This window comes from Salvelinus alpinus, chromosome 9 (genome assembly GCF_045679555.1).
Source record: "Salvelinus alpinus chromosome 9, SLU_Salpinus.1, whole genome shotgun sequence".
Classification (NCBI taxonomy): domain Eukaryota; kingdom Metazoa; phylum Chordata; class Actinopteri; order Salmoniformes; family Salmonidae; genus Salvelinus; species Salvelinus alpinus.
Window position 1 is genome coordinate 70,249,003 of NC_092094.1, and position 14,141 is coordinate 70,263,143.

General features: G+C 42.7%; 1 protein-coding gene across 1 annotated transcript in view; it reads left to right on the plus strand.

Moving 5' to 3' along the window:
* The window catches only part of rps6ka1 (ribosomal protein S6 kinase a, polypeptide 1), a 140,697-nt gene that overhangs the window by 3,257 nt on the left and 123,299 nt on the right, over positions 1 to 14,141 (plus strand). The window contains exon 2 of the mRNA XM_071327061.1: positions 8,476 to 8,523. Within this exon, the coding sequence (XP_071183162.1) occupies positions 8,476 to 8,523 (48 nt within the window). The remainder of the gene's footprint in view (positions 1 to 8,475; positions 8,524 to 14,141) is intronic.

A 14,141-nucleotide genomic window follows, 5' to 3' on the forward strand; every position in this document is an offset into this window, starting at 1 on the left:
CGTCCGGGTTAGGGAGGGTTTGGCCGGTAGGGAGGGTTTGGCCGGTAGGGATATCCTTGTCTCAGTATGTAAAAATGTAATAAAAAAAAATAAAAAAATAAATGTATGCGCTCTACTGTAAGTCGCTCTGGATAAGAGCGTCTACTCTTGGCCGGTAGGGATATCCTTGTCTCAGTATGTAAAAATGTATGCACTCTACTGTAAGTCGCTCTGGATAAGAGCGTCTGCTAAATGACTCAAATGTAAATGTAAATGTAACCAGGACGACGCTGTGCCAATTGTGCACTGCCTCATGGTTCTCCGTTGCGGCCGGCTGCGACACGACCCGGGATCGAACCTGGATCTGTAGTGACGCCACTGTGCCACTCGGCACCTGAATGTAATTATGTACTATACCACCACAGCATGTCTTCCCTGCACCACGGATCAGGGCAATTTAAATTCGAGTTTTGCTTCTTTACAATTAAATCTCTATTTGCGATGTAAATGGAATGGTCCAGACACTTTTTGCTATTTTACTGGTCTTTGACAAATTTACCCCAACCTGTGATTCACTTAATCCTCTTTGTGCAGTACGGGGACTCGGGCAAAAAACATGATACATTGTGGAAAAAACCCCTACCTAAAATATGTCCTTTTTAGAACTAATTTAAAAAAGCTCTCAGTATAGTGTTGCAGGTATGTTGTACACATGAAATTGTCATTCCGAACTTTATCCGCAGTGTTATATTCTATTTGGTTACGACTTGAGCGATACCTCTCCATCCAGTCTAACAGCAGAAATAGAGATGTGGTTATGAACATAACAAAATTCTGCTTTAATTAATGCACCTCGCCTAATCCATTTGTTTACAGATGAACCTCCTCCCAAGGAGGCTTCCACGGCTAGAGATCATTCAGAAAAAGTCTGCTCCCTTGACAAAGCTGAAATGTCTGTTCTGTTTCTCCAACAAAACATGTTTGTATACAGTTCGTTTGAGAGGAGCAGGAATTGGTAATGTAGAGCTAGATGACTAATGCCTTTTGAATGCGTCACACCGGGAACTTTCTCATCTTAGCTTGAGGCTGTAAGTCACTGCTGTCACAGCACAGCTCTCATTGGCACCTGGCTCCACTCCAACCTTGCACCGACAGACAGACGAGGCCATGGTAGATTGATTGAGATGTAAAGGGAGAGCTCTGCCCTGATAGACGGTCACGGCTGGGTTTGGAGAGCTGGGGGTTTATTGATTGAACAGTTGTGCTCGGGTTACTTTCCGATGGCACAAGCCAAGGTCAGATTCATGAACAGCTTTATGGCAGAGTTGTCACGGCACTGACTGTCAAAGTACGAACTCTGTTCAGATTCTACCATTGGTCCTTTGCTATACTATAGCTGACGACGATGTCAGTTGTTTACTACGGATGTGTACACTATACCACTGCAGTTCTAAATAGTAGGATGTTAAATCTGCAAGCCTATTGTTATGAATGTCTAATCAGAATAGAAACGTGATAATCACAACATACACTGAATACATCCACTCGGTGAGAGGAGCTACTCTCTATCAGATAACAGCTGATGAGCTGCTTGTTTCCTGTCAATCAGTGTTTTGAAACCAGAGACTGTGCGACAGCTACTGATTCAGCCCAGGGTTGTCACATAGCGCTTACTGTATGTTACCCCCTCAATTCCTATCTCCCTCCCTTCCTGTCTCTCCATTCCCATCCCTCCGCTCGTCTCCCGTTCCATGTGCCGTCACTGGATCACCACCAGGCTTCTTTAGGTCCCAGTTTGCTCCCTTCTCATCTTTGGAGCAACGCAAAACATGTACTGTATATTTACAGTATAATTTCATCTCAATATGCTGTATCTGTGTTCACACTTTCCCAACAACTTGTATTTTTTGTTGTTGCTGCGGAGTCATTTAAACATTAGCGCTAGCAACAAGCTCCTCACATCCACTGCAGTACACAGCTAACATGACATAGGGAAATGCGTAGTTCATTAATGGAAATGGACATTTCATGTACATTGGCTAGGAAACCGAAGATAGTTTAACTTTGGTCAAAACTGCTTTCAATTGTGGCAGCCCGGGCTGTCCCATGCCTCTATCAGCCATGTCTGTCATTGGTGGAAAAAGTACATTTGGACATGTGGCTAAACTAAAACACAACGTCAACCTGCATTTGAAACATGAAATAAATACATCAATATATTACATGTGAGCTAATACCAAACATCTTTATACTTTAGCAATCAAAACTATTTTACAAATTACAGATGGTCAACTCATTACTAGCCATATGGACTTACACTGAGTATAAAATTAAAAAAAAACTTTCCATGATGTAGACTGACCAGGTGAAAGCTAAGCTTTTTGATGTCGCTTGCAAAACAATGTCCAACAGATTGGTTAGTGAAATGCACACTTGGCTTTCCGATTGGACCAGCAAATAGGCCTACTGGTCTTTTGGTATGTCAAAATTGCTTGAAATTGATAATTTACTTATGAAGCTTGCATTTAGAATTCTTTGTTAAAATAAATGATTACTGTGGCGCAGACTCATCATAGGCACGTTTCTCCACTCGCACTCTCCAAACTCCCCCGAGTGGAGAGCTCTGTTCTTTTGTTGACATGTTTGTGGTAAATGCTAGTGTTCGATTATTCAATCTCTGTACCGTATTGCAACACTTAGGCATTTCTGTTTCATGTTCGATACGATACATTTTCATTTCCCATTTTCTTACCCTCTGATTGGGCGCGATGTTTATTGTGCACATAAACGTTAGCAACACTCAAGAGGTAGAAGTTCTGTTTATCTAATTCAATGTCTGGTTTCCTTTTGTTCGTATTTCCCGGTTATGTTGGAGTTCCGTGTGTCTTTGACATGTCTGTCATTCTGGTGGTGCGTAATCAGAGCGCACGCACCTCGGTGCGTGTAGAAATATGGTAGCTTTGGTATCAGTATGTTGAATAAGAGAGCATTATTGTGCCATGTATGAATGGTGATGAAATATAATCATTACGTCTGATTTTAAGACCTGTAACAACGGATGTGGAAATTTGCCTTTTACATTGAAAAAAGTTTATTGGTTATAATTACCAATTGGGTAGCCTAATTGTATGGTCCTCAAGAGGGGCCAAGTGCTTATATTATGTACCTTTTTGAGCTCCTGGTACAGATTTGATTTGGTTTCTCAAGGGGAAGCTGTGCATTCTTGTCCTCTACCTGTATCCGTTCAGATAGGTTTCTTTTGGGCTCTCCAAGTTTGTTTATGAATTATCAACTGATTTAAAACTGTTGCCAAATCGGTAAGGGAATTACTGCAATTGAATTGGCTGCAATGGGAAACCATAGTAGGCTGGGCGATATCATATTAATTTGAATGTATGTTTTTGCACGATATTCCAAATGCCATATCGTTTGTCCGCTTATTCTCATGTCTTTTTGGTCTCGTCTTCTTCGCTCCTTCTGTGCCGTGTGCAACTTCACGTTTTATACCGGAGATCTATATCTCCCAGAGATGCACATGTCTCCACCCTAACAATGGGAGTCGTTGTCCCGAAGGCGGGAATGCAGGAGACAAGCTTAGGTCCAAAATGAGCCCATAGAAATGCATTTGGTCTTATTTTGGGCAGATTTTAGCCCTTCGCCTCTTCCTCTGGTTTACCAACACCAAGCCACTCTCCCTGCCACTCACAACAACAATCGATCATAAGGAAACCGAAACGCATTGAGTCATTTTACCGTAATATCAAATGTTATTGGTTAGCAGATGTTAATGCGAGTGTAGCGAAATGCTTGTGCTTCTAGTTCCGACAGTACAAGTAATCTAACAATTCCACAACAGTTATCTAATACACACAAATCTAAGGAGATGGAATATGTACACTACCGTCCAAAAGTTTGGGGTCACTTAGAAATGTCCTTGTTTCTGAAAGAAAAGCAACATTTTTTTTTTGTCCATTTTAAAATAACATAAAATTGATCAGAAATACAGTGTAGACATTGTTAATGTTGTAAATGACTGCTGTAGTTGGAAACGGCAGATTTTGAATTGTGCTGATTAAATAAGCAATAAAATTGGCCTCCTTTAGGCTAGTTGAGTATGTGGAGCATCAGCATATGTGGGTTCGATTACAGGTGTGAATCGCCCATACATTTGAAAAAATTTATATGATTTTTTTAGGCCATATCGCCCAGCCCTTGTCACAACCCACAGTTGGGTCCCCTGCTGGTGTCCTTCCTTTCACTGGCATACTTATGTTCAGCTCATTTTTATTTGTCTTTCTGTTGTCTGATGGTCATAGCAAGGCTGAACCATTTTTGGACAACCTCTCGCTCTCTCTGCCGCTCTCTCTCTCCAGTTAATGTTGCCTCTCCAGGCTCGTTATGACGCCTACCATGACACCTACCCTCTTTCCATTTACTGTAACAAGCATCCTCACCCACTGAACACTGACTTGTACGTTCAAATCTGAACCAACCATAGACATCTGTTTCACAAGTTTGGACAGCACCGTTTTGAACAGTAAAGAAAAGTAACGCACAGTAGAGAACACGAGTCCATATAATGTACTGTACTCAGACCCCTAGACCTTTTACAAATTTTGTTAGGTTACAGCCTTATTCTAAATTTGCTTAAATTGTTTTTCCCCCCTCATTACTCTACACACAATACCACAATGATAAAGCAAAAATATTTTTTTTGATTGAATATCCGAAACATATAATATACTTGCAGTGAAGCCGCTCAAAAACTACATCGTACCAGTCATCCAACAGACTCCCATTCAGAGCGACACACAGAAGCATCCAGGTTCAATGCCCGGCTCAAGGGCACGTTGACAGATCTCCCACCAGGCCAAAAAACGTGTACCCGAACTCTCCAAGATCCCCCCCCCCCCACAGTTCCCCAATAACTGTCCCTCAACCATTCGAGATCCCTCCCACAGTCTCCCCGAAAGAATAAAAATAATATAAATAAAAATTACAATTAATTTCATTCCCCACCCCCCCCAATGCACAAACAACCAAGAGAATGAACTAAAGACAAAACAGCAAACAACAATGCAAAAAAATAAACAAACAAAATTAAACAAAAACAAAGGACACAAAGTACAACTAAAATCATAACAGTAATGCCAACTGAATATGTTCGTGTGCATGTCTGGCACTATTACATGTATGTGTGTTCTTGTATGCGTTTATTTGAATGAGAGAGTGTGTATGCATGTGTACAAACACCTGCACGGCATCAGCCTCAGGCAAACCGGTATTAGTTGTAAAAACACTGACATTTTTCCTAATTTATTAAAATTAAAAAACATATCACATTTACATAAGTATTCAGACCCTTTACTCAGTACTTCGTAATTGCTGCCAAAGGTGCTTAAACAGTCAGTCTCGAGTCTTTTTATGACGCTACAAGCTTGGCACACCTGTATTTGGGGATTTTGTCCCATTTTTTTTTTTTCTCAGCAGATCCTCTCAGGTTGGATGGGGAGCGTTGCTGCACAGCTGTTTTTAGGTGTCTCCAGAGACGTTAGATCGGGTTCAAGTCCGGACTCTGGCTGGGCCACTCAAGGACATTCATAGACCTGGCTGTGTGCTTAGGGTCATTGTCCTGTTGGAAAGTGAACCTTCGTCCCAGTCTGAGGTCCTGAGCGCTCTGGAGCAGGTTTTCATCAAGGATCTCTCTGTACTATGCCCTGTTAATCTTTGCCTCGATCCTGACTAGTCTCCCAGTCCCTGCTGCTGAAAAACACCCCCACAGCATAATGCTGCCACCACCATTCTTCACGGTAGGGATGGTGCCAGGTTTCCTCCAGGCTTGGCATTCAGGCCAAAGAGTTAAATCTTGGTTTCTTCAGACCAGAGAATTTTGTTTCTCATTTGTCTGAGGGTCTTTAGGTGCCTTTTGGCAAACTCCAAGTGGGCTGTCATGTGCCTTTTTTACTGAGGAGTGTCTTCCGTCTGGACATTCTGCCATAAAGGCCTGATGGGTGGAGTGCTGCAGAGATGGGAGAACCTTCCAGAAGGACAACCATCTCCACAGAGCTCTGTCAGTGACTATCAGGTTCTTGGTCATCTCCTTGACCAACGCCTTTCTCACAGACACCCATACAGTGTGACAGGCAGGCTCACAGACCGACAGGCAGGCGTGCGCTCTGATGGGAGCGGGCTGGCACAGGCAGGTGGGCGTGCAGGCGGGCGCATGCGCAGGTAGAAAGGCACGCAGGCGAGGGGGGGCGCACACACGCAGACACAGGCAGGCGCACCCGTAAAGACTAGAGGTCGACTGATTTAATCGGAATGGCCGATTTTTAATTAGGGCCGATTTCAAGTTTTCATAACAATCGGAAATCGGTATTTTTGGACACCAATTTGGCCGATTTTTTTTAAAAATTTATTTAAAAAAATAAAATAAAAAGTTTACACCTTTATTTAACTAGGCAAGTCAGTTAAGAACACGTTCTTATTTTCAATGACAACCCACCGTTCCTAGGCTAACTGCCTTGTTTAGGGGCAGAACGACAGATTTTTACCTTGTCAGCTCAGGGATTCAGTCTTGCAACCTTACGGTTAACTAGTCCAACGCTCTAACCACCTGCCTTACATTGCACTCCACGAGGAGCCTGCCTGTTACGCAAATGCAGTAAGAAGCCAAAGTAAGTTGCTAGCTAGCATTAAACTTATCTTATAAACAATCAATCAATCCTAATCACTAGGTAACTACACATGGTTGATATTACTAGTTTATCTAGCATGTCCTGCGTTGCATATAATCGATGCGGTGCGCATTCACGAAAAAGGACTGTCGTTGCTCCAACGTGTACCTAACCATAAACATCAATGCCTTTCTTAAAATCAATACACAAGTATATATTTTTAAACCTGCATATTTAGCTAAAAGAAATCCAGGTTAGCAGGCAATATTAACCAGGTGAAATTGTCACATCCTAGAATCTCATTGTCTAGATAAAATACATTTGGAGTTGAACTGCACTCAGTGTTTTTTTAAAGTCTGATTTAAAATATTGATCTGCCTTCTGCACTCATAAAACCTCAGGCTGGTTTTGAGAAGCTCATTATTGTGTTTCCTAGACTTGATAGCCTAACAGGTTTTCATGTTACTGTAATCCTACTTCTATCTTGAGCTCCTGATTTGTAGCAGCAGCCACAGCAATAATGTCTCACTCTTGGTCCTTTTGGCTGCCATTACACATGCAGCCCAATTCTGGTCTTTTGCCCAATTATTGGCAAAAGAGCTAATTTGATTTGTCAAATACCAATTCATGGAATATATCAGAATCGGGCTGCCTGTGTAAACGCAGCCTTTGAGACTGACTCAACAAAACATTTCCATGGCATTTTCATTTATTGTGTAGCCCAACACACCAATCAATCTGTGAGGAGATGACTATCGTGGACAAGTAAAGATCTTTTTCTTCCCTGAGACCAAGGGCAGTGCCTCGGAAAAGCCGTTTTCCATTTCCCCCCTCTTTCTTCCCAACCTCTTTATCACCACTCAAGGCCAATCGATGTCCTGGCTGGCTCTGCTGCCTGCCTGCCGTTTTGTGAGTGTTAAAAGAAAATAACTGTGTTTTGTCGTCAAGGGAAAAGAGTAGGAGAGGAAGTCTGACTTCAGCATCGCCTCGCTCTCCATTGTGACATGACCGGGAGGAAGGAGGTGTGGGGGGGGATCTGTTAGTGCTAGTCCAAACCCCTCTCTGTGTGTTTGACTGTTCTGTTTTTCCCAACACAATATACTGTATAGCAAAGTCAATTCTGACTGCTATGGTAAGAGCGAGGTTGTTTAGCTTCAGAAGAAACAGAATCCTCTTTATTCTGTTTTTAGATTGAACTTCTCCAGAGATACTCTTTTAATCACCTGTGGCAGTTGGATCTTGCACAACTCCGTACTGTTGCACCATATATTCCGCTAAGGGCAAAACATTTAGTCAAATACACGTCAACCCCAGCTACCTGAAGTTTTTAAACACGGCTACTATTGTTTATTGGCTATTAGCCTTAATGACAGTGTGATTTCACTAGAAAGTGGCGAGGCTTAAGTAATGGTCTTCAAATGCCCTGATTCTCTTCTCGTCATGACATTTGAAGATTGTCTGCTCTTGTGAAACTACACAGCAATTATCTCATCTGGTGTTTTATCCTCTGGTCCATCCTGTGCATTGTGGGAAATAATAATGTGCAGACTGATAATACTATGGCTGGTAACACATGGATGTTTTCTTTTTTAAAGGTCTCTTAGCAATGGTTCCGCTAGATGCATTGTTGGACGATAACAGTGGTTGGCCTTTTCAACAGGCGAAACCCACTGGGAAAGTGTGTTTGCAATAGATTATTGGGTTTGTCCGCTTAGGAACAAAGTAGCAGTAATGACTATGGATGCTCCAGGTTGCTATTTGTCTCACACACAGCAACTATCTTGGCACTGAAACTGTGTTTTGTCTTGTTTCTTTTCAGAATGGACAAAGCGTCACCGAGGATGGGGTCACACCTGCTGGGCACAAGGTAAGAGGGGATCTTCTGATCACATCTTGTACTCGCGCACACACTCTCGCACATGCCCACCAAATAAACTATGCAGTGCTGAAAAGATGGGAAGTGCGAACTAACGCCTCTCTCAAATAATAACCAATCTGCCGATTCAACGAAACCAGTAAAGAAGAGACAACTCTTGAAGACCACTTTGTTTTAGTATTTTGGTCATTTTATTTGTCTACTTTCCCCACTGGGAAAATGTTTTGCGTCAACATGCATGCATGTGTACGTTGTATGTGGCATTGGAAATCCTAAAAGAGGACCAATTGACAATGTGCTGAAGACTAAGTCAGAATGAGGCTGGGTGGGTTGACAATATTTTGTTGAGGTCTATATAATAGGGGCTCTCAGGGAAATGGAACATTGCACATTCCATATTCTTTACATGTCAGCCCACTGCTTGATGAATAAACCCTTTTCTACTTTCCTGCAAATTTTATTTTCTCACTGAAATGTGATTACTCACTCTGAAGCACACCATTCTTCTCCAGTCCTGTACTAGAGGAAAATGTAGCGCTCTGGTTTCTTTGAGTCGTTCCCCCATTTCTTTTTTCATGCAGAGAACCGAGCATTTCTCTTTCATCTCAGAAGAATATGATGGCACTCGTGATTGAGCTGAACTTCTCAATGTGTTTTTGTGACGTTCAACAGAACTCCTGTGGATTGACGGACGGCAATCTATTGGTCAAATTCTACTGTTTATCGACGGGAAAACGTGCAGATAATCTGAGCAGTCCTATTTCGTACGAAACATGCTGCATGAAATAGTGGATTTAATTGATTGCAAGGAATCTTAATATTGACATTATGAAATTAATTTAGCGTTCTTCTAACAGTATGGATTTCATGGCTGACTACGACAGCCTGCCAAGATGTCATGCACCAGTGGTTTTCAGTCATTGCCAGTTGTATTGTGAAAATCAGTGCCGTGTGTGCAGTATACTAATAAGGATGCAGACGCCTCACAAGTCCTCAACTGGCAGCGTCAATAAATAGTACCCGCAAAACACCAGTCTCAACGTCAACAGTGAAGAGGTGACTCCAGGATGCTGGGCTTCCAGGCAGAGTTGCAAAGAAAAAGCCATATCTGACTGGCCAATAAAAATACCAGTTTAAGATTGGCAAAAGCCCACAGACACTGGACAGAGGAACTCTGCCTAGAAGGCCAGCATCCCGGAGTTGCCGCTTCACTGTTGACGTTGAGACTGGTGTTTTGCGGGTACTATTTGATGAAGCTGCCAGTTGAGGACTTGTCAGACATCTCTAATGTCAAACTAGACACTCTAATGTACTTGTCCTCTTGCTCCTCTTGTTCTTGTCCTCTTGCTCAGTTGTGCACCAGGGCCTCCCACTCCTCTTTCTATTCTGGTTAGGGACAGTTTGCGCTGTTCTGTGAAGGGAGTAGTACACAGCGTTGTACGAGATCTTCAGTTTCTTGGCAATATCTCGCATGGAATAGTCTTCATTTCTCAGAACAAGAGTAGACTGACGGATTTCAGAAGAAAGTGCTTTATTTCTGGCCATTTTGAGCCTGTAATCGAACCCACAAATGCTGATGGTCCAGATACTCAACTTGTCTAAAGGCCAGTTTTATTGCTTCTTTCATCAGGACAACAGTTTTCAGCTGTGCTAACATAATTGCAAAAGGGTTTTCTAATGATCAATTAGCCTTTTAAAATGATAAACTTGGATTAGCTAACACAACGTGCCATTGGAACACAGGAGTGATGGTTGCTGATAATGGGCCTCTGTACGCCTATGTAGATATTCCATAAAAAATCAGCCATTTCCAGCTACAATAGTCATTTACAACATTAACAATATCGACAATGTGTTTCTGATCAATTTGATATTATTTTAATGGACAAAGAATTTGCTTTTTTTTCAAAATCAAGGACATTTCTAAATGACCCCAAACTTTTGAACGGTAGTGTACATTGGTAGATTGGGCAGTCAATAGAATTGAGCGATTAAAAAAATAAAAAAAATAAAAATAAAAATTGTATCAATTGACATACAGGTAGAATAGTATTGATGGATATGGCTATTTCCATGCTAAAGGACCCATGAGCACCAATGTGAAGTTCATAGGTAGGTGTATGTCAAATTTGGTGTCAAATGAAAGCTTATTTTATGTTTCGAGAAATCAAGGCATATATAGAATAAGCAAAGGCTTTCGTTTCTGATCGAACAGATGGAAATGGGTCTTAAAACGTGTTAGAAATACATAAACACAATGTTGAAGTAAAGACCCCTGCCAACTAACATCAACACTTATATTTGGAGAAATGATTTGCCTTGTGTAAGTTCAAGAAACATTTCCCTGTGCCGTGAAATTCCGTTACTGGAAACCCAATGACCCCTTTTTCCACATTTTGTTGCGTCACAGCCTTGTTCTAAAATGCATTAAATAAATGTTCCTCATCAATCTGCACACAATACCCCGTAATGACAAAGCAACAACAGGTTTTTAGAAATGTTTGCAAATGTATTAAAAATAAAAAACTTTATTTACATATGAGAGCTCAGATATATCCTGTTTCCATTGATCATCCTTGATGCTTCTTCAACGTGATTGTAAGCCACCTGTGGTAAATTCAATCGATTTGACATGTTTGGAAAGGCACACACCTGTCTATAAAAGTTCCCACAGTTGACAGTGCATGTCGGGGCAAAAAACAAGCCATAAGGTCGAAGGAATTCTCCGTAGAGCTCCGAGACAGGATTGTGTCGATGCACAGATCTGGGGAAGCTACCAAAAAATGTCTGCAGCATTGAAGGTCCCCAAGAATACAGTGGTTTCCATCATTCTTAAATGGAAGACGTTTGGATCCACCAAGACTCTTCCTAGAGCTGTCTGCCTGGCCAAACTGAGCAATCGGGGGAGAAGGTCCTTGGTCAGGGAGTTGACCAAGACCCGATGGTCACTCTGACAGAGATCCTCTGTGGCGATGGGAATACCTTCCAGAAGGACAACCATCTCTGCAGCACTGCACCAATCAGGAATTTATGGTAAGGTGGCCATAGGGAAGCCAGTCCTCAGTAAAAGGCACAACAGCCCACTTGGAGTTTGCCAAAAGGTACCTAAAGACTGACCATGAGAAACAAGATTCTCTGGTCTGATGAAACCGAGATTGAACTCTTTGGCCTGAAGGCCAAGCGTCACATCTGGAGGAAACCTGGCACCATCCCTACGGTGAAGCATGGTGCTGGCAGCATCATGCTGTGGGGATGTTTTTCAGCGGCAGGGACTGGGAGACTAGTCAGGATCGAAGGAAAGATGAACTGAGCAAAGTACAGAGATCCTTGATGAAAACCTGCTCCAGAGGACTCAGACTTGGGGTGAAGGTTCACCTTCCAACAGGACAGTGACCATACGCACACAGCCAAGACAATGCAGGAGTGGTTTCGGGACAAGTCTCTGAATGTCTTTGAGTGGCCCAGCCAGAGCCCCGACTTGAACCCGATCGAACATCTCTGGAGAGACCTGAAAATAACTGCAGCAACGCTCTCCATCCCACGTGATAGAGTTTGAGAGGATATGCGGAGAAGAAAGTGTGAAATTCCCCAAATACAGGTGTGCCAAGCTTGTAGCGTAATACCCAAGATGACTTGAGGTTGTAATTGTTGCCAATCGTGCTTCAACAAAGTACAGAGTAAAGGGTCTGACTACTTATGTAAATGTAATATAAAAAAGAAAAATGTCATTGTGTGTAAATTGATGAGGAGAAAAATAACAATTTAATTAAGTTTAGGATAAGGCTGTAACGTAGCAAAGGTCAAGGGGTCTGAATACTTTCCGAATGCACAGTATAGTATGTGGACTCGCCTTCAGCCATTTTGCCCACACCTGTTGTTGACAGGTGTATACAATCAAGCGCACAGCCATGCAATTTCCATAGACAAACATTGGCAGTAGAATGGCCGTACTGAAGAGATCCGTGAGTTTCAATGTGGCACCATCATAGGATGCCACCTTTCCAACAAGTCAGTTCTACAAATTTCTGCCCTGCTAGTGCTGCCCCGGTCAACTATAAGTGCTGTTATTGTGATGTGGATATATCTAGGAGCAGCAACGGCTCACCAGCGAAGTGGTAGGCCACACAAACTCTCAGAATGGGACAGCATAGTGCTCAAGCTCGCACCGCAAATTGTTTTTATATCCTCAGTTGCAACACTCACTACCGAGTTCCAAACTGCCTCTGGAAGCCACGTCAGCACTAACTGTTTGTCGGGAGCTTCATGAAATGGGTTTCCGTGGCCGAGCAGCCACACACAAGCTTAAGATCACAATGCCGTGCGTCGGCTGGAGTGGTTTAAAGCTCGCCGCCATTGGACTGGAGCAGTGAAAATGCGTTCTTTGGAGTGATGAATCACGCTTCACTATCTGGCAGTCCGACGGACAAATCTTGGTTTGGCGGATGCTAGGATAATTTATTTTTCGAATAACTTTTTTTTTTATAAACTCAAGTCGGTTAAAAAAAAAATCTAATTTATAATGATGGCCTACCCCGGCCAAACCCGGACGACGCTGGGCCAATTGTGTGCCGCTCTATGGGACTCCCAATCACGGCCGGATGTGATACATCCTGGAGAATGCTACCTGCCCCGATGCGTAGTGCCAACTGTGAAGTTTGGTGGTTGAGGAATAATGGTCTGGGGCTGTTTTCCATGGTACGGGCTTGGCGCTACAGCATACAATGATGCTACAGCATACCTTATAGGTGACTGTGTTCTTCCAACTTTGTGGCAACTGTTCGAGGAAGGCCCTTTCCTGTTTTAGCATGACAACGCCCCCGTGCACAAAGCAAGGTCCACACGGAAATGGTTTGTTGAACGGTGTGGAAAATCTTGACTGGCCTGCACAGAGCCCTGACCTCAACCCCATCGAACACCTTTGGGATGAATTGGAACGCTGACTGCAAGCCAGGCCTAATCAGCCAGCATCAGTGCCCAACCTCCGTAATGCTCTTGTGGCTGAATGGAAGCAGGTCCCTGCAGCAATGTTCCACAACATCTAGTGGAATGCCTTGCCAGAAGAGTGGAGGCTGTTTATAGAAGCAAAGGGGGGACCAACACCATATTAATGCCCATGATTTTGGATTGAGATGTTTGACGAGCAGGTGTCCCCATCCTTTTGGTCATGTAGTGTATCTTGAAGACGTTTCCAAGTTGTGCTCCCTCATGAAGAGGGAGGATAATGAAAGTTCAGAAGTAACAAGTAGGTAGACCTACCAATTAGTTTGTGTTTTTACTGAGATCTATTTGGTTCGAATTAAGTGATTTAACTCAATTCTGTTACCATATTTAACAGAATTTCAGAAAAAAATAACAGTTACTGAAGTTGAATGAACTACAATGGGAAATAGTAGTCGCAAACCACAGTTGGGTCACCTCCTACAGTCCTCCCTTCCACCTCCATACTGTTATGTTTAGCCCATTACAGTTTTCATACTCTTTTATTTGGTGGTCAAAGCAAGTGTTAAAACATTCTGGACAACCCCTCCCTCCCTTTCTCTCTCTTTCCAGTTAATGTCACCTCTCCCAGACATCTACCCATGAGCTCCCTCGCTTTCCGTTTACTGTAA